At 40.3% G+C, this 24080-nt stretch overlaps 1 protein-coding gene across 3 annotated transcripts in view; it reads left to right on the top strand.

Moving 5' to 3' along the window:
• Positions 1 to 2699: 2699 nt before the first annotated feature.
• KAT6A (lysine acetyltransferase 6A) overlaps positions 2700 to 24080 on the top strand; it is a 39320-nt gene continuing 17939 nt past the window's right edge. Inside the window, exons 1-8 of one of the 3 annotated variants that reach the window (XM_069035280.1) lie at positions 2700 to 2783; positions 4821 to 4863; positions 4978 to 5748; positions 19076 to 19184; positions 19750 to 19865; positions 20110 to 20191; positions 20960 to 21095; positions 22888 to 23201. In XM_069035280.1, the coding sequence (XP_068891381.1) occupies positions 5146 to 5748; positions 19076 to 19184; positions 19750 to 19865; positions 20110 to 20191; positions 20960 to 21095; positions 22888 to 23201 (1360 nt within the window). In that variant the 5' untranslated portion in view covers positions 2700 to 2783; positions 4821 to 4863; positions 4978 to 5145. Of the gene's footprint in view, positions 2784 to 4820; positions 4864 to 4977; positions 5749 to 19075; positions 19185 to 19749; positions 19866 to 20109; positions 20192 to 20959; positions 21096 to 22887; positions 23226 to 24080 lie in introns of all 3 variants that reach the window. The other 2 variants (XM_069035278.1, XM_069035279.1) reach the window with 2 other exon arrangements.

Raw genomic sequence — 24080 nt, 5'->3', positions numbered from 1 at the left:
CAACACAGAGGCAGCAATTTGTCATTTAATTACATCACTTTAAATTTAAAGTAATTATTATTTTAATATAATCAGTTTACTTTTAACACAAAGGCACTGTAAAGATTATCGTATCAGGCTATGAGGAAATTGTATTATTGGGAGTCATACAGATATCACAGACAGAAAGCAGCAGAACACAGTTAAACAGGCAACATAAAGCGTTAATACATAGGGTTCTTCATCAAACACAATATGGTTCTGTTCTTAACCTGGACTTTAAAATCAACAGTCATGGGATATGTCTTTTCAATACAGGCATTTCTTTATTGTCTCATGAAATGCAATTCAATTTTGACAGTATATTACATTATTTAAATCCTGTCATTTCCCTCTGACTGCCTTTACCCATCATCAAAATTTTATTTTATCCAGTTTATTATGTTGTCACTTTCCTATTTTTCCTACGGTTGCTTCAGCTTTCTTAGCTGTCAAGAAGATTGGTGCTCATACAAAAGCAACCATATGGTAACTTACTATTTCTGCACACCAGTGGAAAAGGTTGTTGAGGGAAGCCTAGCTGCTTCCAAACCATTACACTATGCTTTGTTCTGAAAGTCTGCACAATGGTTTGGGAGCTTATAGAAACTGGAACTTAAAGGGGAACATAACAGAATATGCTGCCAGAACAGAATTTAGTTTTGCTGGTTAACTTAAGGACAGCCTGAAAACTGCTCAGTTGAAGGGTACTTTACTTTCGTTATGTGAACCTCAAGAGAAAATTATGCACAGTCAAAGAGCAGTGCTACAAAATGGTGCTGCCAAAACATCACCGTCTTTATGATAAAACAATTCCTTACCATCTGTAGTTTGCCATATGCAGGAATTCTGATGATTTAACTTTTAGCTTGTGCTGTGAAAATACAAGACAGAGTTGATGAAAACAGGCCATTTTTTATTTATAATAGTCTACAAAACCAGTTAGTTTTGCAAGGTTGCTATTAATAACCTACTGCCAATTCTGAAACAGAATAGAGTCTACGGATTGACACTGTTGTAGGAACACAGTTGGGTTTCACTGTTACGTACTGCACCCTGTTAGTCTTGCTTTACTTTCTCATCTGGAAATTGCATTTATGTCTCTATTAGCTTTTCTGAATATAGCACCACAACCTTGTAATTTAAGACAGCCTTATAATTTGGAAGCCTTGCAGACTTGAAGACTTGGGAAGAGGTGTGAGAAGATTAATCTGTTGGGAGAACCCAGCTCTGACAAGAAAAGGCCAGACCTCTGCAGTCTACATGGCAGAAACGGAACTGTTTGTACGGTACCTTGCAAAATAGCACCTCAAACTCCGTTTGCTTCAATTAATAAGCAACTCCCTGGGAACGTTTAACTTTCACACTGAAAAACTTACTGTTAAAACATCATAGTAATTCCTCTTGCTCAAAAGAGAAATTTCTCGCCTTAAGACACTAAACAAAGCCATTCAGAAAACACCATGTTTGTTTTATCAACTCTGTCTCTAGAACATTTCTTAAGATTTTTTCTTTTTTAGGAACAGAAGCTCACACAAAACTTTACATGATAGTTGTCCTTTAAGGCAATGGTGAAAAAGACTATAATGGGAAAACACAACTGATAAACTGAGCCAGAGGTTGCAAAAGTTGAGAGAATTGCATGCAGCACAGAGCCATACAGTATGCATAACAAAATGAGACTCTTTCAATTAAATATAACCTAAGAGAGAATTCTTTTAAATGAGAGTCTGCTCTTTTGCTCATGTCTGCCAAGGTTCAGCACGTGCCAGTGGAACGCTGCACCTCTGCAGAGCCGAGGAGAACCTGTGGTGTGAGCGAGCCAAGGCTGCACCTCTGACAGGCCCCTTTTGATGTCTGCGAGGAACAGCCAGCTCTGCGCAGCCAGACCGAAGTACCTAGAGAGCTCCCAAGGTACTGTCACGTGGGACAGCTAATGTTTTGACAGCGTATTATTTATTACTCTACGTTGTAAAATACGTCAGAAAGTTACACAAATTACCTGGCAAAGATAGCCAAGGATAGAGCAGCTGTAGTGGTTTAGCTCAAAATCCTTATTCGCGCACAGATGAAGAGGCACAGGCAAAGAGCTCACAGAGCCAAACGGTATCGTTGTTTAAGAATTCCACATCTCTTCAGTAAAAGCCTACAGTCGCGGTTTCAAGCGCAAGCTTAACTAAGCCTAGGAGAGGAATTTCCTGGGTATGGGTATCCGTGGCCAGCGCGCTCCCGGGAGCCCGAGCCACCCCACCACCCTGCCCGGTTCTCGGCGTTCGGAGCCTCCGGTGGCCGCAGCCCGCATTCCTGGAGCGCGGAAGTTCCGCACAGCCACAGCGAGACGCCCAGGTCTGCAGCCGCTACCCCCCCAAGTGCGCTTCCAGTCAGCCTTTACCGACGGCCACCACCTCCCCGCACGGCCCGGCGCGGCGGGGCTCAGTCCCGCGGCCCTGCCCGACCCCCCCGCCCGGCCCACGCCCCTCACTCGCCCCGGGCGGGCGCGGCCGCTGCGCTCGGGCGGCCCCGAGAGCGGCCCCGCCTCCCGCCCGCGGCGGCGCAGCTGTGGCTCCACAGCGCCCCCTGGCGGCCGTCTGCTCCCGCCGTGCTGTTCCGCCGCCTCGCCACCCCCTCCCCCCGCGGGCTGTTCCACCTCGCGCCCCCCCCTCCCCCCGCCGCAGCGCGCCGGGCCCAAGATGGCCGCCGTGTCAGTTTCGGGCTTCGCCGCCGTCCGGCCTTCACCTCCCGGGTCCCGGCGCTCGCGGGCCTCGGTAAGTAACGCTGGCGGAGCAGCGCCGCCTTGGGTGGTTGATGCCGAGGAAGTCGGGGACAGGCGGCTTGCGAGCTTCGTGGCCTGGGGAAGGGGAAGGCCCGTTGGGCGCTCCAGGCTCGCGGCCTGTTCCGGCCCCGCCGCCGCTCTGCGCCAGGCCCGGCCCTGCCGTACGCTCCCGCGGCGCTCGCCAGGCCCACGCTTCGGGGAGGTGGCGGCCGCGGCACGGCGCGGGTGAGGCGGGCGGAGCGGCCGGGGGTCCGCGAGCTGAGGTCCGCTCAGTGTCTGGCGCAAGAGAGCGCGGCTGAGGCGGGTGCGGGCCCAGCCGTACCAGTGTGAGGAGCTGGCCGGGCTGCACTGCCCGTGTCCGGGAGGACGGAGAGCTGCGTGGGGCCCGGCTGCCTGCCGCGGCTGCGGCCTGCGCCCCGCTTTTCCCGATCTCGCCGGTGCGAGTCTCTGTGCTGAGGCAGTGCGCTCCTCCGGGCGCCGTGTGCGGGACCCGCCCGCGGTGGGGATGGGGACGAGCGGTAGCAGGTGCAGGGGTCGCTTGTCACGCAGAGAGCGAGCGAGCGAGTGACCCACCGGCACTGGGACCGTCCCGGTGTCGCCCCGGCCTGGCCGGACGCTTACATAACGCTTTGCGCCGGAGCTCTGCTGGGGACAGGGGAAGGAATCCTCCGGGCCTCGGGATCCAGGCGGGCAGGGGCACCGCGGGAGCGCATCTCTGCTTTGCGAGGAGGGCAGGTGTCGAGGACCATGTTTCCCTTTGCATCTGTTGTTCGCAGAATAAAAGAACTCTAGGCAAGCACCGCATCCTTTCTAGTTTAAGCAGTCGTTCAGAATCTTTCCAGTACAGGCTGTGTGGAACTCTGCTATTGAGTCTGATGTCTGTATGCAAATGTGTTCTGTGTGTTGATAAATTCTTTAGTACTTACTAGAGAGCAGAACAGGATAACTGTGTTGTCGATTTAGTTTTGTCTAAAACTGCCCTTGTAGAAAATTGTTATTTCTTGCAATAAACAGTTTACAGATGCTTCTCAGTTAGTGTACTAGTGTACTCCTGAAGTAGAATTTCAGCAGAGCAGACAGTTATCACACTCAGAAAAAGCTATTTTAAAGATAACTAACTAAGGCTCTGAAGTAGAGCCTCATACCCTTTCACCAGCACCTTTAATTAGCAGTGTCATAAGCATTCCTTTTATGCTGTGTATGGTCACCTGTTACTTTGTCCTCAGGTGTTTTCAGTGTGCCTCATCAATACTGAAAATTATGTTGTATTCTTTTTTCTATGGCCTCTAAAAGTAGAGCATTTAATTACAATCTCCAGCTGTGTTTCTTCACTTTTTTCCTTTATGGAACAACTGTCATAGCTTTTCTTCACAGAAGGGAAACAGACCTATGATTATACTCCTGAAAGCGCTCTGAAAGTTTCTTGCTGTTTGCTCAAGAGTCTTAGTTATTCCTATTTTCTATTGAAGTTTCAGGCAGTGTCTTCCATGTATAAAAATTAAGAGTGCTGCTGCTATTTTAAGGTGTTTGTTGTGGTTTTCTTTTTTTCTCCAAATATTAATATATGTTGTGCCCAGCAGTGATACAAAACCTGGTATAGAATGTATACCGACTAATGGATCAAAATGAATAGGATGCTTTTCTCGAGGTTGCATGGAGTAATTTTAGTGCTAAAGTATACTTTTATTAGTAGTGAAGATAAAACCTGAAGTATTACTACAGTGTTTGGGAACTGTAGTGGCTCAAAACTCTGCTATGTGTTTAATGAATTAACATTGTCTGCTTCTTTTCTTTTCTTTTCTTTTTCTTTTCTTTTTCTTTTCTTTTTCTTTTCTTTTTCTTTTCTTTTCTTTTCTTTTCTTTTCTTTTCTTTTCTTTTCTTTTCTTTTCTTTTCTTTTCTTTTCTTTTCTTTTCTTTTCTTTTCTTTTCTTTTCTTTTCTTTTCTTTTCTTTTCTTTTCTTTTCTTTTCTTTTCTTTTCTTTTCTTCATAACTGTTTTTTCTTAAATGTCTCTCTTGTTTTCTTCCAGGCCTAACATTAGAATTCTCTTGATTGTGAGACCAGAAGCTCAGGTGAGATAATGCTGAAATCTTGATACTTTAGTGGAAAAACCTTCTGTGAAGCTGTTATGGGATTTATTGGAAAGAGTATAGAAGTTTCTAATTGTTTTGTTTTCTTCTCTTCAGTGTGAAAACAAATAATGTTTGAGAAAGGAGGATTAATTCAGGACAGAAAACGTGTATGCTATGGTTAGCTGGTTCCCATCATTCGAGGATCTGTTTTCTCATCGTTTGAAACTCGTTCAGCATCAGGATAAAGGATAACGACTCTATGGATATACAGAATTCTTCACCATGGTAAAACTCGCCAACCCGCTGTATACAGAGTGGATTTTGGAGGCAATCAAAAAGGTAAAGAAGCAAAAACAGCGTCCTTCAGAGGAGAGGATATGCAATGCAGTGTCGTCTTCACATGGTTTGGACCGCAAAACTGTTCTGGAACAGTTAGAGTTGAGTGTTAAAGATGGAACTATTTTAAAAGTCTCCAACAAGGGTCTCAACTCCTACAAGGATCCTGATAATCCTGGGAGAATAGCACTTCCGAAGCCTCGGAACCATGGCAAGTTGGATGGTAAACCAAATGTGGACTGGAATAAACTTATTAAACGGGCAATTGAGGGCTTGGCTGAGTCTAGTGGCTCGTCCTTGAAGAACATCGAGCGCTTTCTGAAAGGTCAGAAAGATGTGTCTGCATTATTTGGAGGTAGCGCTGCCTCCATTTTTCACCAGCAATTACGATTAGCTGTCAAACGTGCTGTTGGCCATGGTAGGCTCCTTAAGGATGGACCTCTGTACCAACTCAACACTAAAGCAACCACTAATGCTGATGGGAAGGAGAGTTTTGAGTCTCTTTCCTGTCTCCCTCCAGTGTGTCTCCTTCCCCATGAAAAGGATAAGGTAAGACCCAGTTTTTGCATGGTCATTTTCTTGTGATTGATGGAATGTATCAATACAGAGTTGCAATTTGAGGCCAATGATCTTGCATCTGGTATGTTAGAAGTTATTAATGTGTATTTAGGATCCCATTGTATCCAATTTTGTAAGCATGAGAGGAAATGTAACGGATTGTAATTTGTACTTTGGACCAGAAAATTGCAGATGAGCTGCTGTGGGGAATTGACAATGCTTCTGTACAGTGGAACTGAATGTATGGTAACAGGCTTACTGTAGGTGTGTTAGCAAAACATAGGAAGTAAGCCTTCTGTCTTGAAGGTGAGGTGGATTTGCAAAGCACACTTGAAATGATCTCTTTCACACTTTTATGTGACTGCCATTTCTTCTTTGTATTTGAATTCAGGTAACATAGTGAAGGACTAATAGCAATTGCCACCTAATGCTGTCTTACAGGCTTTCTTCATAATGAGCAGACAACTTTTTGTCCCAGAACCACTTCGGTGTGAAATAGGAAGAAACCTGGTCTAGTGGAAGGTGTTCCTATCTGTGGGAGGGGGGTTGGAACTGGATTATTTTTAACCCAAACCATTCTATGATCTAGAGATCGTGGAAATGCTGGAAAGAGCACTCAGGGACTTCTGTACCCTCTACCCCCTCCCCTCCCCCGCATTGAAAATATGAGTTCTTGATAGAAACCGAAATATTTTTTCTGTTGCTTTCTCTTATTTTTTGTGGTTTTCCCCTCCTTTCTGCCATACTTCTGCATGCCTAAGGTCATTGATCCTCCACTCCAACCTCAAGATGAAGTTGTTGGGAGTGAAATTCATGCCCAGTCAGTATCTTTTTATTCTTTCTGTTACTGTGAATGCAGAGTTAAAACCAGAAGCTTGTCTTTGTTTACTGAAGATCAATTTGCCAGTGATTCGTATATTTGCGCTACTTGTCTCTAGGACATCTAGAATGTGAAAATTGCTCTTTTTTATCCTAAAGAGATAGATTTTTCAGCAGAATGGGAAATACTTGGTTGTTGTATGTATCCTGTTCAGGGATGAGTTCTTTGGATGCGTCCTGCTCATGTGTTTTGAAATCAGCTTCACTCTCAGGTGAGAGATGCTTTAATGATCTTTTTGAAGACTTGAAGATTTGAAGACTTAAAACTGCTGTAGGAGTCTTCTTCCTAAAGAAACTAAAATCTGCACAGCTGCTTTATCACCAGTAAAGTTTCTCTGAAGTTCTAATTTAAGCGTGGGAGCTTTACTGTGGACACAGTACTTAATTTGTCAGTGTGTTGTGCTGTGGGCTGGTGTAACGTAGGAAGTATTACTATGCTGAAAATTCCAGCAGCTTCCTCTGTCCTTTTTTCAAGTGTTTTGTCTACAAATGTCTCCTATGTAAGTCTCCAACTTTATCTACAGTGAAATCAGTATAGCTGTAAAATGTTATGAAAACTGGATATAAACAAACCTGGCACATGAGGTGGCTGGATTGAGAGTGCTGGTAACAGTGGATAATATTAGCTGTGCATATTATTAACACAGTATGTTTCACAGCCTAATCAGCCTTCTTGTAATGTGCCGAAACTCAGGAGCAGCTTGATATTCTTTGAGATGAATTATTCCCTGCGCTTTTCTTAAAATGTTATAAATCAGAGTGGTGAATGGTAGTATGAGCTGCTATAAATACTGAATTTAGTCTGGGATTTGTTTTTTGTCCCCTCGGAAAAATATAAATTTTGCAAGGGATTTCTTCAATAAATTCTTCTGGTTCTTTTGTGTCTGTGTGTATCTGTGTTTAACCCTAGATTTCTGCTCTTCGTGTACCATCTCTGTGCTGTGTAACTCAGGCCAAGTTTCATAATGGTTTCTGAAGTAATCTTGAAGATACGATGTTAAAACATGTAGGTTCTGCCAGCATTAATTGACTGGCAAGTCAGTGGTAGCTCAAAGTTCCTGTTCTCTAGGATTTTTAAAGACAGTTTATTTTTTGGTTTTGGTTTGGTTTTGATTGGTTGTTTTTTCCATGCAGACACTGCAATGACCTTCACTCTACTGCTTTCTGTTAAATCTCAACCAGTTTATGCAGGTGCAGGAGACATACTGCGCTGTAGTGATTTTCTTGACTTACTGGGTGCTTGAGAGTGGTGAGGGATTTTTTTCTCTTGCTTTTTTTTTTCTTCAATGGAGTATACTTGGTACAAATTCTTTGGGAGTATTGTGACAATGTTTCCCTTGATTCTTAGAAGAGCCTTTTCAGTAACATGAACAAAAAAGTTCAACCTCCCAAATCTGAGAAATCCTTATGAACTGTCTCATTTGCTGCTGTTAAGCTTGTCCTTACACTGTTTTGATCTTTAACATCCGTTTAAGAACTCTCCATTTATCATATGATCCAAATATATGAATCTTAAAGGAATAATATTTTTTCATTTATTTAAATGTAGCATCCACACAGCTGCATTTAGTTACCTGTCTGACAGTGTTGTCACTTTGTTAGATGCCTGGAAGTGAACGTTCAGTTCTGGGTATTTTACTGTGTGTTATGAAACTGAATACCTTGCAGGAGGTCTATAAAGCTGAGGCTCAAGTGTTTTAACCAAATTAAGCATAACACAGCACCACAGAAGCTTTGTTTAGTAAATATTACTTGTTTTTTCAGATCTTCTTTTTCATCTCGATGTTCTGTGAATACCAGATTATAGCGTTCAAGGGCAAAAATCCTGGCAAGTTGTCATGGTTTACTGGGTAGTAATGGCGTGCTGCTGACATTATGGTTTTCAAATCCCTAGCCTAAAAACGCTACTTGGATGAAAACAAGCAAACAGAAAAAAAATCCTGCTGATGGGCAGAGCTCACTGCTGAAATTTGCTTATCTGATAGTGACAATGGCTGACAAAAGCAGAGTTGTCTTGAGTTTCAAGCACCATGCATGCATAGGCTTTAGGGAAGTGGCCTTTCCTTTCTTTGCAGTTATTTTAGAAGTTAAAATACCATAACAGTAATTTCTGTAGCAAACCCCTGATTAAATATGCATGAAAGATTTTTTTAAAGTATGATGGTGCCTTCTGTTTCCTTCTGCATAGTTGCTGCACTTGCAGACTGAAACAGGAATTTTACTTTTTAAAGTTTGTGTTTTCTTTTTCTTGATGAAAAATTCTTGTTTTCTAGTATTGGTTCATAGGAACAGTTTTATTTCTTGAAACTTCTTACTAATTTTTATTTTTTAAAATGCTTTTTTCTGAGGCAGGCGAAAAATTTCTTTGGTGCTGCTTTGGAAACTATGACTTACCCTTAAATGAATGTCATGTATCTTTAGATAGATAGGGGCAAATTTTTTTTTTTCAGCTAAACAGAATCATCAGTGTTCCTGTTTTAACATATGCTGGCTGTTGAGATGTCTTTGGGAATAGAAAGGCTTGACATGAGTATTCAGAAAGAAAAAGGTGCAAGTATCTCGATGAAAGTTTTTAGGATCTTTCACCACCACCCAATTAAGTTTTTAGCTTGGGGATTCGTGGTGGTGTGTCGTTTGGTTGATTTTTTGTTTGTTCTGATTGTGGCAAGTGCTGTAGAGATGATTTAGGAAGTTAATATTATTCACACTGACACAACGCATCTCTGGCCAGAGGTTGCCACAGCCATTGCAAAGAAAAAAAAGCTGGGGGTTGTCTTCCTGAACAGTTCCTGAAAGTGGATACAGCACCGTTTATTTATATGGCTATGGTGCCTAGTAGTTCAAGTGATACTGTATTGGCAATGTACAAAAGTGTAACTGAACAGCATCTCATTTTAAAATTTTTGGTACTTAGTGTGAAATAAGGCAATACTCATGAGATGATGAACACAAGGTAATACTATTAGATAATAAATAAAGGTCATGGTATATTAGCTACATGCTGAAAATTTTAATAATGTCTTTTAGTCACTACAAAACTAATGGTTTTGAGGTTATAAAAGAATTATGACTGTCTTTTCTGCAGGGTGTATCTTCCTTTGGGATCATTTAGCATGATTTTAAAATTTAGTAGTACAGTGGTCAAAGTAGAAGAAGAAACTCAGCCACAGCTTGAATACTAGCTTTAGTGAAAAACTAATGAATATGTGGGAGATACAAATGTAGTACTTGAATAAAACTTAAGGCAAACTGTGTTACCTTATTAATGCAGTAGCTTTTGATAAATGCTACAGCTGCTACTCCAAAATGCTAAAATACATTATCTCACTACCTGCATGTTCTATTTATCAAAAATAGTAGTAAAATATCTAACAAATGAAAATTAAATTTATCATTTGCATGCATGACTTTTGCAACATGGCTGCAGTTAATAAAGACTATTGTCATCAGACAGCAAAATGCCATGCAGCCTCCCTCTCATTCCCCCCCAGAGTGGGATGGGGGAGAGAATTGGAAGAAAAAAAAGTAAAACTCATGGGTTGAAATAAAGACAGTCTAATAAGACAGAAAATAAAGGGGAAATAATAACAACTATGGTAAAATAATTAAAATATACAAAACAAGTGATGCACAAAGCAGTTGCTCACCACCTGCCAACTGATGGCCTGACAGTCCCCGAGCAGCAGCCCCCAGACAGCTTCTCCCCAGTTTATGTACTGAGCATGACACCATATGGTCTAGAATATCTCTTTGGACAGGCTGGGTCAGCTGTCCCGGCTGTGTCCCATGCCAGCATCCTGTGCCTGCCAGCCTCCTCACTGTGGGTGGGGTGAGAAGCTAAAAAGTCCTTGACTTGGTGTAAGTCCTGCTCGGCAACAACTGAAACATCAGTGAGTTATCCAAAATATTCTCATCCTACAAAACACAACACCATACCAGCTACTATGAGAAGAATTAACACTATCCCAGCCAAAACCAGCACAACCGTTCAATAGTTATTACAGAATTACTACAATGCAAAAATTACTGCACTCCTATGAGACTACTACAACACAGTAATATTTAATAATAATTAAGAGCAAAGAGCTCTTTCCTGGTGCACCGTCGTGAGGAACTTAAGCTGTAGTAAGTTGCAGGTCTTAAGGCTGGATGCCTTAAAGATAGCTTGCTCTGCTTTTGTTTTGTTGACACTTGTTACAGAACACAGGTTAAAAGGCCATAAGAATTTCTGTAAAATCATTATTATTAAAAAACCCCAACAATAACATATCAGCTCACTGAAGGAGAAGTGGAAATAATTGCTATATGTGTTGGAAGTTTCCAGAGCATCTGAAATTTGATCTCAGGACAACAGTAGGACTGTTTCTTCCTCAATTAGAAGGAAAATACAGGTGATATTATTTGAGCTCCATTTGCACTGTCCTTGAAACTGTCTTTTATGTCATTTAAAAATGTCTGTGGCTGTAGCGACCTTTAAGTAAATATCTTAGTATTATCCTGCAGTTCAGGTGAGGGTATAAAGCCAAAATGGAAGTGCTTCCTGAAAAAAAAACAAGAGGAACTTCTGTGGCTGAAAAGTAGGGGTTATATTTAACACAGATTCCCTGTGCTGCTGTCTTGCATGTTCCTTATGGCGTGTCTGTTTCCTAGTTTTGTGTTGCTATTTATATCTGTAGGTACTTATCAATCACTTTAACTCTGGGCTATTACACATGCAGCATCCTTCAGGCCTTCCCTCTTGGCAGTAGTAGTTCTAGATCCCAGTGTGCACTTGTAAACTTATGTGAAGCAAAACTTCTTGTGTCTTTCTATAAAGTTTGTATGCTTTGAGGGCATCATAGTTGTTTTGAAGGCCTTTAAGCATACAATAACTATTGCTATATTGTGCCTGTTTTAATAATTGTTAATTCCATGTCTTAAATGAAAGAACTGTGCAATTACTGGTAAAGAAGTTATTTGTGGATTGATTTGTGTGGGGCGGAGTACATAAATGATCTGCAACCAGAACACTGTAATTATACATTGAGAGCTCACCCATCTCTCCAAGGGCGCTCTTCAAACTTGGGCTCCCAGCTGGAGGAAGATTAGGATTCACTCTCTTCCAGCTGCTTCTGGGGAAGAGAAGTCTGTAGTTCTGTCTAAAAAACACCTTGTGGTTGATAACAGATGGCCTCCATCTGTACACTGTGTAACCCTGGAAACCCAAGTGCTAAAAAATTACTTTGAACTTTATTCACTTGATTAGTGAACAGGTGAAGTAGCTCTTAGTAATTGAGCAAATGTAAGCAGGTCCTAAATGTTATTGCCATGGGCACCTGTGAATGGATGCGATGAACTGATGCATTTAGCGTGGAATGGGGCTGAATGGTACCAAGAGTGGCTCTGGCAGTGTCTGGAGTCATGGCAACTTAGAGGCAAAGCTTGTCACTGTGGGAAGACATCAGATGTTGTGATGAGTACCTGTGTCAATGGATACTGCTGTGGAGGAAGTCTTTTTAACAGTGTTCTCTGACACAATTTCAGCAGAAGCTGAGTATAGGATAACAGTTTAAAACGGAGGAGACTAGTCCAATACATTGGCTGGATCCCTGTTGTCAGTCCTTTCTGTCCGGTAGATTATTGACAGATATGGAATGACATCTCTCTGAAGTTTGGTTAATAAAGGAATTGTATTTACCACAGAGCTTTAAAGGCTAGTCAGACAGGGAGGAGAGTGGATGATGGAGAATGTTGATAAAGAAACAACAGTTTGATTCCAGTGTTAGCTTTGTTATACAGGAAGGGAAGAAACAGCAGAGAGAATGAGACAGGTCATTCTGTCCCTGCTTTTCTCCTAGTTTCCCAGCAATTTTATCTCAAGTCATAATGGTGGTGGAAAAAACAGTTAAAAAGCAAGAGTTATTAAATGAAGTACTGCCATTGTAGTTGAAAAATAGGTTCCATGTTCTTAAAATTTTAAATTCAAACATTCAGTCAACAAAATCTGGTGAACAAACACTATGTGTGACAGGCTGCTGAGTCCTTTGGCCTTTGTGAAGTAGGTGGGTATTTACTTGTTCAAGGATTTCAAACTGCATTTATCCTAGTGAGTTAAGTCATGTTGACCTCTAGTTCACCTGTAGGTTTCCTTTGTATTTCGTGTGTAAATCTGACTAAATTTTTCTGTCCTCGCCAATATTTTTCTGACTGTACAAACACCTTTCCTTTGAGCAGCTACTAATACTGCTTCTGGCATTGGATGAGAAGCTGTAACTTACTGCTTGTTTCATTGTTCAAGAATCTGGCAGTCTCCCCATTGTTACTGCTATTGTGGTAAATCTGGACTTGTAGTGAGATGGAAAAGAAAGGAGGGAGAAGGGTGTCCAAGAAGAATGACTCTTGAGTAGGAAACAGAATCCCATTTGTAATATATTTGCTTGTTTTGAGGTACTTTTGAAAGTCAGTTAACCAGTCTGTGGACTTATTAATGAATGACTTCTGGTTTGAAACTACGGAATCTTCCAAACGTGGTTCTGTGAAGACTTACGAATTACTAAAACTTTTAATTACCAATACCTCTATTAGTTCACTGTATTTCAGAAAACTGAATAGAACAAATTATGGGTCTTGGTACAAAGTTAAATGCCTGCACAAGTGCTATTAAAAATATGAGACTGGACCCCTTCATTTCCTAGAATCTTTGCTTGTTTTTGAACCTTTAGCAGTAAGCTGAGTCACCATTCTATCTCCACTTATCAGTGTGTAAAATGAAAATTTTGTCAAAACTAAAGGTGTTCTGAATTATAAAAGAAGTTACCAGTTCTATGCATTTCTCCCCATTTCTGTTGAACGGTCCCATCTAATCTTAAAAGTCCAGAAAAACTGGTGTCAGATACAGCCTACAGAGTGTTTGTATAGGTTTGATGTCTTTTAGAATTCATGAACAGTATACAGCTTCTCCCAGGCATTAGGTTTCTCCTCAGTCTTTGAGACTCAGTTCTGGATATTTAGTAATGAGTGTTCTGATTGTAGTGTTGGATCTCTGAACTTGTTTGGACTTACAGTGAATTCCTTGAAGGTGTGCATGGAAGGAAAGGAAGTAATTCTGCTGCTGAGCATTGCAATGACTGAGCTTCAGAAGCTGCTAATCATTAAGCTGCATGCAAAATATTTAGTGCAATCTCAGGAATGAGTAGATGCATTTGCTTTTGCTGCTACCAATTGGGTTTTTTTTCTTCAAAATATGCAACCATGAAATGTTCTGACTGATTTCACCTGGCTTTGCAAATTCAGGATACCTTTGTATGGGTGGTCTCTCAGCAACAGACCTGTTTGGAAAAGGTTTTGTCTGCATGTGTTTGGGGTTTTGCCACACTTGCTGTATAAGGCTGCTCATGTGAGAATGGTCTGTGTCTCTGCAGACAGTGCAGGGAGAGAGAATAGCGTGGATTGACTATGGGTCAAGAACATGGGACTTGGTTAAATCTTACTGTCAAGAGTTTATATTGAGCAGTGAATCTTGATAGTGAAGACTTATGTGTAGAATGCTTCTTTTGTTCTCTTCATTTTGTGCTCAAGGTGGTAAAGTTTCAAAAATTGAGTAGGATTTGGTCTCATAGTTGAATTTGTTGCGGGTATCCTGGGTAAACTACAAGTAGCAGCCTTGAATCAGGTAGAGATCTGTAATTTGCATGAAAAGCTCATTGACAGTTCCTTTTGTGTCTTCTCTGGTATCGTGTTTATGTAGGACCCTGCATTCTGTTAAATACTTTTTTACATTTTCTAACCGAAGTGTTTTCCATTCTTACAGGGATGCTGCTAATCTTGAAGTAAAGCAGTGTACAGTATTTAAAGATAGAATAATTACCTATATGCATAGACATTACTCAGATTTAACAAAAATCTCATCTGCAAAGTAACTTTTTATTTCTAGAAATCAAAGTCAATGTTGAAGTTCCTTACTTTTTGTGAGAATCAAAGTATTGTGGAATGCGAGGTTTTTTTCAGTGAGAGGAATTAAGATTTTAGCTTGCTCTTGATTTGAGGGGTGTGTCTTCCTTTTGCAGCTGTGGAAGTCTGTGACTTCTTAGAAATATCTTTTGATCTAAAATAGAGTAAAATAATCTGTCACTCCCAAGACAGCATCCTATATTTTCTTGAAAATTATGAAGCTGGAACAAAATGTAGGTGAGAGCTCACAGGATAGAACTTTGGGTAAAGAAAACTTCAGTAACTTGAACTGCTAGGTTCCTGAATCAATGGCAAGTGAAGGGAGTTTCTTTATACTGCAGAGAAAGAAATCGGAGCCTCTCTTTCCCCTCACCGCCCTGAGTTTGCAGTCAGGAAGTCTTGGCATGTGATTCTGATTGTGACTAACAAATCTTGAGTCCTTTTAATCCTCTGATTAGAGGACTTGTTAGTTCTGGGACTAACAGTTGACTGTCTAAGCATTTCCCGTTGACATTCTGTGAAGTTTTTACCTTGTGCATGTCTGATAGTAAGATAATTTCTTTGGTTTGAATGTCAGCCCCAGATAATACTCACCTTGCTTTTTTGCGTTGGTTTCCAGATGTCAATAATCACTGCATAAAATTCAGCCTGTAGATACCTCACTAATATCCAAGCTATTGGCCTTTGCACTTGACTACTCTTGCCGCAGCATTTCAGATTTTCTCTCCGTTGTATTAGTCCTTCCTCAAACAGCAGCACCTATTTTAAATGTCCTTTAATTTTTCTATTTAAATGACCCTATATGTTTCTCTTAAGAAGAGGTATGTATTTCATGCTTGTTCCTTTCTTCTGTATGCTATTTTATCTTTTCTCCCTTACATTTGTTTTAATGTAGTCTCCTGTTTTAGGCCATCATTCTGCCATATAAATATGCTTCTTCCTTTCAAGTGAGATTCAACAAGTGAATTGGAGACAAAATCCATTTACAGAGACAAACACGCATACATGTGTTATGGTAATAGCTTTTCTTGGGTGTATTTAAATATATTTAGCATTGTTTTCTTGAGTAAAAACAGTATTTTAAGAGATTTCTGTTTTTACTCTAAGTTGCTTCATACTTTTTCTTCACCATACTGTCTGGAGGGAACATTGAGTTGAGATGTGGTAACTTATATAGAAGAAGGGTTAGTTATTAGTCATTGCTGCTACAAGTTTGTATTATTGAATAGAATTTTCTAAATTCTGCAGTTTTCTCTATATAAAGCAAAAAAGTCCACACAATTTGTAAAATTACTGTGACAGTATTAAATTCTTTGGCTCTGATTTTGAGGCATGGAACTGAAGCAGTTTTCCTCTCCAGCCACTGATCCAAAAGGCATGGAATCCAGCCTTTGTGATGCCCTGCTCACTGAAACATGTTTCCTCATGTTTAAAATAATTTTTTTTGTGTGGTGTAGGTTGTACTTTCCGTCTGTCTTTTCTGGTTCATCTGCTCTTGCCAGGAGCTTCAGCTTTTGAGGGAGACCTTTGTGACAGAATGGGCTATTTGAAGTGAGGAGTAATGATTTGTCACTTGCTCAAAAATAGACGCACAAAAAAGCATTACCTAGTGTGAATTCTCGGAAGCCATCTACCATTGCTCCTAGGGGGCTTCACATTCAAGGGATCTTAAAGAGCAAAGCAAAAAAAACTTGGTGTGAGCGTATGTGTTTCTTTTATGCTGGTTTAAATTCTATACCCACTCGATTCCAACCACAATGACTACCAGAAGGATATATGTGATGATGAGACTAAGACAGTCATGGTATCTAGTGAGCCCCAGATGGTATTAAAATGTCTGTAAAGTGCTTTAACATTACTGACAAGTGACCATTGTGACACCGTGGCCTGCAGACTTGGCTGTGAGTTCTGAGGTGTTTCCTAAACTCACTTTTCCTAAATTAAGAAGACTACAAAGCAGATGGGTTGGCCAAAACTGAGATTGTAGAATTATTACACACACACACTTTTTCCATAGGCACTTCTCCATAGTTGCCTTTAGGAGAGTGTACAGTCTGTGAATCTTTAAGGCACATTTGGTTTCTAGAAACCCTTTGTATAGTAACAACATGTGCTGAGAGGCTGGCAGGCTGTAAGACACTGTCAGTCCCGATTTGTTCTGGCTCCCTCCCTCACTGAATCTGGTGACATCACACAGATAGATGTGCTTGTGAGCAAAACAGCAGAAGGAGTTGAATGTCTGCCAAAAATTTGCAGTATGAAACGGAGCTGCCTGCTTCCAGTCTTGTTTTCACGAATCTTTCATTGTGTGCTTGCATTTTTCACTTGCCAGGATGTTCTTTGCGGAACAAACACAGCAGCAGTGAAATCTCTCCATGCTTAGCATAACAGTCTCACACAGAGGCTTTGGAGGAGTAGCCTGATCCCCACATTCAAAATTGTTCCAATTTAATTAATTACTCTAAAACATTTTGAATTCTAGTAGAGCCTTCCCCCAAACTGTAGATGTTTTGGTTTTTTTTTTTTAAGTGATAGAGTGTTTGCTTGCAGCTTGCCAGGGGTGGTAAATAGAGGAAACATTGAAGCTGTGGAGGATAGTCTTTCATCTGGTTCTTCCAAACCTAGACAGTGTTTACATCTGGGCATCCAAATTTGAAGGACTGTAGGGATGAACAGGGTATGCACAAATACTGGCTAGAACAGATAAGAAAGACTATCTTAGGCTGTTGACTGTCTGTAAAACTCTATTTGATGAAATAAATTGCTTGTGAACTTCCTGCAGAGGATATGTGAAATAATTTTATTTCTGCCCTGAAAAGGTGCATGAATGTTACAGCTTTCCTTTCAAAAGGCAGAAAGTAAAAGTAATCCCTGAAATCTTGATTCCAGAGAAATTAAAGCACTGACTGACCCTTCCTACACAGGGTTTTTTTCCCCAGTAAACCTCTTACTGACTAGAAGCAGCTAACTGTCTGGCACCTAGAGTCCAGTCATGAGCAAAAAGAGAACAATTTGTGTACAGAAGATTCCTCTCTGTTAAAAGAGGATGGGGAATCCCTGCATAGCTGATTTCAGCTGATGTTGCTGTGGTGACTATGGCTGGAAAGATACTGCCTGTGGGCAGTGAAGATGCTAGCTTCCCCTTCCCACTTGGATATTAATGATTTGTATGCTTGGCATAACTATCTACAGTTGTCTTGTTTTCTCTGTTTCTCAAAAGGAGCAGAAACTGCAATCCTTCAATTAACTAATCCTGTGAACGTATTCCAAACTGAAGTAGTTTGATGGGCAGGTGATTTCATATTAGTTTATACTTCAGCATCATTTGGGATTTCCCCAAAGGCTAATATAAATACTTGTGTTCTAAATGAGGAATGTCAGGCTTTCATTCCTGCTGTGTGGCTTAATTTTGAAACAGCAAATTTCCTAAGGTGTTCAGAATGTTTCCATCTAGTGGGTGCTTTAAGGACCACATCTCAGACTGAAAGTGTACCATGTGTGCTCTGTCTGTACACTGAGCAAAAGGTAGAGCTTTCAAATTTTCAGTTTCTATGTTACAGTAATATAAACAAACCTGATTCCTGCAAGAAGCTATTCTGGATACAGCTTTTGCTTTGGCTTAGGCAGAGTAAAGATGCTTGAAGTTTTTCTGGTACGGGCTTCCGTGCAACAATTAACAGTACGCACATATGTACCTGCAGAATAGATTCTGAAAAGTATATCTGAAATCACTAACTGTAACTTGATACAGCTATACAAAGAATGTTTCTCAGAACTTGCTGTAATCTAACGTTATTCCCATTTCCGGTGTTTTAAATGTGGTTTCAGCATATTTTTATTGTACTTTTAAATTAAATTTTGTGTACATCTTTTCTCTGGAAACTATAAATCACAGGATTTAAATGCAGAAGTGGATTAGAAAGAATTTGCTAGATAATGAAATCCAGCACTTAATGTTAAATTAGGCCATCCTTTCACTCTTATTAGTTGGCCGAGTACCACTTTAAAACAATTACTGCAATTGCTACATCTTAGATGAGGCTGTTGTAGAATGTCAGTCCTTAAATTTAAAAATGTACTGCTTGTTTCAGGCCAAATGTATTGTTGGCTAGTTCATATCTATTTCTTACTTTGCTAGTGCTGTGCCTCATCTTAAAAGCATCTTTTTCGCTACACAATGTTTAACTCCCCCCATAACTTTTTCACAGAGAGCACACCTTTTTATCTGCTTGTGATTGCTAAATAGCATACTCACATAATTTTTTGCATGAAGATTCTTATTTTAGTTTTTCATAACAGTGTTAACAGTTGTACAGATTTTGTTCTTTGGAGTATTAACTTCTATTCAGTCAGTGCTGTATTGAATGTACAATGAACCAAGTAAACTCTTTGAGACATGATGTGTATTACATCACATTTATGTGATAAATATAAACGTCTGTGTCATTTTGTGTATTACAGTTTGCTCCCTTGAGATACCCAGTGCTCTTACTCTCTGTTCTCCTCACAGCCGGTTGCTGAACCAATTCCAATTTGCAGTTTCTGCCTTGGTACAAAAGAGCAAAATCGGGAGAAGAAACCTGAAGAGCTCATCTCTTGTGCTGACTGTGGCAACAGTGGTAGGTGACCATCTACAGGGCTGCTGGTACTGTCCCTTCCCTTGAAGAGCTTGTACACTGCCTGGTGCTGCCCCATGCACAGAGGGAGTATGCATCTAGTAAGAATCTTGCCACTTAAGACAGAGAAGTCTAGTGTGGTCACTCTTGCTGACCCAGACGTGAGGAATATGCTTCTATGGCATACAATACAGCTAGTTCATACAATACAACTGAATCTTAGGCTCCCAGAGACAGCTAAGTTAACCTAGCACAAATAATTCATTTGGCTCCTGGAAGGTTTTTTTTAAAAATGTGGCAATGAAGACCAGTTTCACCATGTTTCTCAATTCAATTATGAAGAATTACCTTTGTGTTCTTTTGTATGTGGGCCTGCCATTTGCTATCTAGGGCATTGGTTTGTGTTATAAGTAGGTAAGAATAGAAGCACCTAAAACTAGGAGTATCTGGACAACCAAAATTCTGCATTGGAATACATAATTGATAAAGTAGTCTCTCTGTGAGCTATCTATGACCATCAACAGAAGTATAATGATTTTACCAGTAAAGTGTTCTCCTTTTTCTCCAGGTCATCCGTCCTGTTTGAAGTTCTCTCCAGAGCTGACAGTTCGAGTGAAAGCCTTGCGGTGGCAGTGTATTGAATGCAAAACGTGCAGTTCCTGTAGAGATCAAGGAAAAAATGCTGTGAGTATACTGGAGTATGGATTGAATGAAGATGATACCAGTTTTGTGGCTGTTACGTTAAACTACAAAATAAAATTATTTTAGAGACAAAAATCTGTAGATTTTATTTTAGTCTGGTAGTCTTTCTGAGACCTGTGAAATACCTTGAATTGTCCGTAGTTGAAAATTATGTGCCTGTTCTCTGAAATTAATGGAGGGCTTGATGCTGATGCACATATAAAGAGAGATTATGTGTCTTCAACAGGATAACATGCTATTTTGTGACTCCTGTGACCGTGGCTTTCACATGGAATGCTGTGATCCTCCTCTTACCAGGATGCCAAAAGGTGAGGACTTTGTGGTGCAAAGGATAATTTAAGATGGTGTTGGAAGAGATCAGTGGGCAGGCAGCGCTTCCACTTATTTGGTCCTCTTTTAGCTACATATAGCTCATTTTTGTATGGAATTATCTTTCAAGTATTAGAAACCAAAGAAGGTTCAGAACTTCGCATCCAGGTTTTTCACTGTCTCCTGTTCCCTGTACATTACTCTCTGTGAAGGGTTTTGAAAAAAAATTCTTGATGTTTGAAGGAATAGAAGTGATCCCTACAGATTAAGATGATCAGCTTTCATTTTCATGAATAGCCTTGTACAAAAGAAAGAGATAACATCTGTGTTTTTGAAGTGATATCCATTTGTATAGCAGAGTATTCTGGACAAGTGAACTTCTCTTTCCAATCAGAAAACAGATTATGTATGGAAGATTCTTCCTTGGTAGTTAGAAGAAAACTTTTGTATGTAAGATAGTTGGAAGTAGTATAGAAGTGAGCAGATAATGGGATAATTAACCATTAAATCAAGGTTTTCTGATGATATGCTGCCGATTAAGGAGACTTCCTTTGGGTTTGTAACTCTGTGCGGGCTGGGGAGTATTAACAGGACTTGAGTTCAGATTGTTGAAGCATGCACATAATTCTTCTTGCACATATATGTGATAATCAGTGCCTTTGGTACTGTTCCTACCCTTAATCTCAGAAGGCCTGTGGACTGTATTTCTCCCTTCTGTCCTATATAGATGTCTCTTGCATTCGGTGATGGGGACTTGTGTCTTATAGGTATGTGGATATGTCAAATATGTCGACCACGGAAGAAAGGAAGAAAACTTTTACAGAAGAAGGCAGCACAGATAAAAAGACGCTATGCTAACCCAATAGGACGTCCCAAAAACAGGTTAAAGAATCAAAATACAGCGTAAGTCTCTATAATGAAAAGTAAAATGTGAGATTCCGTAGGACAGTGGGTATTTCTGAAGTCTCTTGTCTACTTTGTGAGAATTTTTCTTTTACAATTAAGAGCTGTTCATTATTCTTTACTACAAATTTCCTGGAAAGGGCTGTGAAAGACTGGAAGTAACCTTAGTGCTTCTTTTGGCCAAGATTTTTGACTCTTTGTAGTAATTTAATGTTTATTTTTGAACTATTCCTTATAGTCAAATTCCTGAATTTTGCTGTTCATGTAATCTTTTTTGCTGGATGGCTCCTTCTTCCAGCATAATTGCCTTGCTTTACATTTCCCAAGAACCCTTTCTGTTGTTTAAAGAAATTAAGTAATCACAAGAAAGCATATGAGATTGTTTGACATGTATTTAAACTGACACTGCTGCCAGAAAATATTTGTCCCCTTTCTGCTTCCATTCCACATGTTTCTACATTTGTGGAAAACTCCATTGTGCTGAGACAGATTGTGTTGCTGCAGCCTTGTCATGGTTCTTGTGGGGCAACTAGCTAGTTGTCAGGGAATTGGATTTGGCTGGGCAGGAATTCTTTGGAGAACTGTTCAGCCAAAGCAATTTCCTTGAATTAAGATTGCTGTACAGTGCTGTTTGTGATGCAGCACTATGGACTCTTCAGGATGCAAAACAGTGAAGGAGCATGTCACAAGAACTTCTGTTTTGGATATCAGATCAGCTTAAAAAAACAGTGGAACCACACTTGATTCTAACCAATAGCACCAGAGGATGTTCTGGAAAACAACCTTACAAAATTTAATGCTTCTAAAAACATAGAGGGAGTGTCTGTATTAAGCATGATATTTTCTTTCAGTCAGTACAATAACTTTGCATAGAAGAACTCTCAGTATAATTCAGAGGAACTAAAGGAAAACTAGCTATCTGCTTCTACTCTTTTGTCCCTTTTAACTATTATTTCCTGATTGATTCACAGTTTTTTTTGCCTTTGTTCCATCATTTCATTTGCAAAATACATCAGAATTGTGCAAAGATCTGTAGTTTGTCTTCTTGAGGAAAAGCTGCCTACCTCTATCCTCCGTAGCTGAAAGGACTGTAGCTAAAAATAGTCAGTCAGTCTAGGGCACTCCTTCTGAGAAATTATCTTACAGAATCATAGGATCATTTAGGTTGGAAAAGACCTCTAAGATCATCGAGTCAAATCATTAACCCAGCATCACTGTGTTCACCACTACCCATATCCCCAAGCCACATCCAGACACCTTTTGATACTTCCATCTCAATAGAGTTTTAAAATTTACAGTCTTAAAGATGGCAGCTGGTTGGAGAGCAATGCTGTTTTCAGCTAAGGTGACCATCAGTGGTATAGGTTCTTAGCTACTAGGCGCGTCCTTCATGTATTAACATTCTTTGAAATTCCTACAACAATTTCCTATCAGTACAAGAACTATGGCAAATGACAAGTGTAAATGTTTCATGATTGCGTAAATTGAAGCCTTCTGTGCAATGTATTCATTCTGGTTACTGATTTTAAAATTTACTGTTGTTAAATTTGGTGAAAATCTATCGTTTATACTCAAATTAGTTTGAAATAATGTTCAATGTAGAGAAAAATAGTGCAGTACTTCTACTGAGATGTTTAAATCCTGGGTCCTCTAGGGTACGCAGGCTCTTGATGACTCCTGTATTATTAAATTCTTCAGCTCACATTCTGTGTGGCTGATAAATACGTTAGAGAAGATGGTAGACCACCTTACCACATCTTCTGACCATATCTTTCCCCTTCTCATCCTTTAGATCAAAAGGTCCTTTCAGCAAAGTTCGCACTGGTCCTGGTCGGGGTCGGAAGCGTAAGATTGCTCTGTCCAGCCAGTCAGCATCATCAGAAGGAGGATACCTGGAGCAGGCAGATGTCTTGGACTTCTGCAGAGATGGCAGCAACACCTTGAAGTTTAACAAGAAAACCAAAGGGCTTATAGATGGCCTTACTAAATTCTTCACTCCCTCCCCTGATGGACGAAAAGCTCGAGGAGAAGTGGTAGACTATTCTCAGCAGTATAGGATCAGGAAAAAGGGTACCAGGAAATCTAGCACTTCAGAATGGCCCACAGGTAAAGATCTTTCACCCTGCCAATGTAAGTATCCTGTATACCAAGCAAATGTTCAAAGGCTAGGATGTTGAAGTGACTGGAATTGTTAGAGGCTGGAAACTTTGAGCTGAAAGTTAACACTGAAATTCACTTACCTTTGGTGCATTGAGGTAGAGTACGAGCTGGAAAAAGGAAGTGATCCTAGAGACCTTAGCCTCTTTAGATATGATGGCAAGGTGTGATGATTACAGTGAGGTAGAATGCCCATTGGTAAGGAGGTGCTTGCAGACAGTCCTAGGAAATGGGCTAGATAATGTCACATTGGAGAGAAACAACATAGGCAGCAGTTTGTGAGAATTAAAAGCAGCAAGGTAGAAGTATGAAATGGAAAATAAATAACTAAAACCAGTTGAATAGACCCATGAGTTTCCAATCTATGGATGCATGCAAATGTTTCCTAATTTTCTCAGCCGTAGAGGAGCCTGTTTGTGCGGCTTGGCATCTTCTTGCTGAAAACTATCCCTTCCCTTTGGAGTGCAGTTCTGCTTTCCTTGTTTTGTTTTCTTTTCTAGCTTAAGATATTATCTATGACTGGACCTTTATTTAATTTCTGTATTCAGATATTTACAGTTTTGTTGAATGGTTCTGAGTTGTTCCTAAGCAGGCAGTAGAAAATATTCCACAATAAAATACTATGTTTACAGCTTTAGAATAGTTACCTGCATGGACCTGGCTGGTGCTGGAAGAACAGCAACGTGACTTAATGCTTTGGGAGTGAGGTGAAGTGCATAGAGGGTTTTGTTGGATTTTTTGTTTGGGTTTCTTTGTTTGTTTTTGTTGAAGGGGTATTTCTAAGGTGATAAATGTAGATGTCCTGGTTTTGGTTTTACCAGATACGGC

The sequence above is a fragment of the Aphelocoma coerulescens genome, chromosome 22 (assembly GCF_041296385.1).
Source record: "Aphelocoma coerulescens isolate FSJ_1873_10779 chromosome 22, UR_Acoe_1.0, whole genome shotgun sequence".
Lineage (NCBI taxonomy): Eukaryota > Metazoa > Chordata > Aves > Passeriformes > Corvidae > Aphelocoma > Aphelocoma coerulescens.
Note: the sequence above shows the minus strand (reverse complement) of the source record. Positions and strands in the feature narration are given on the sequence as shown.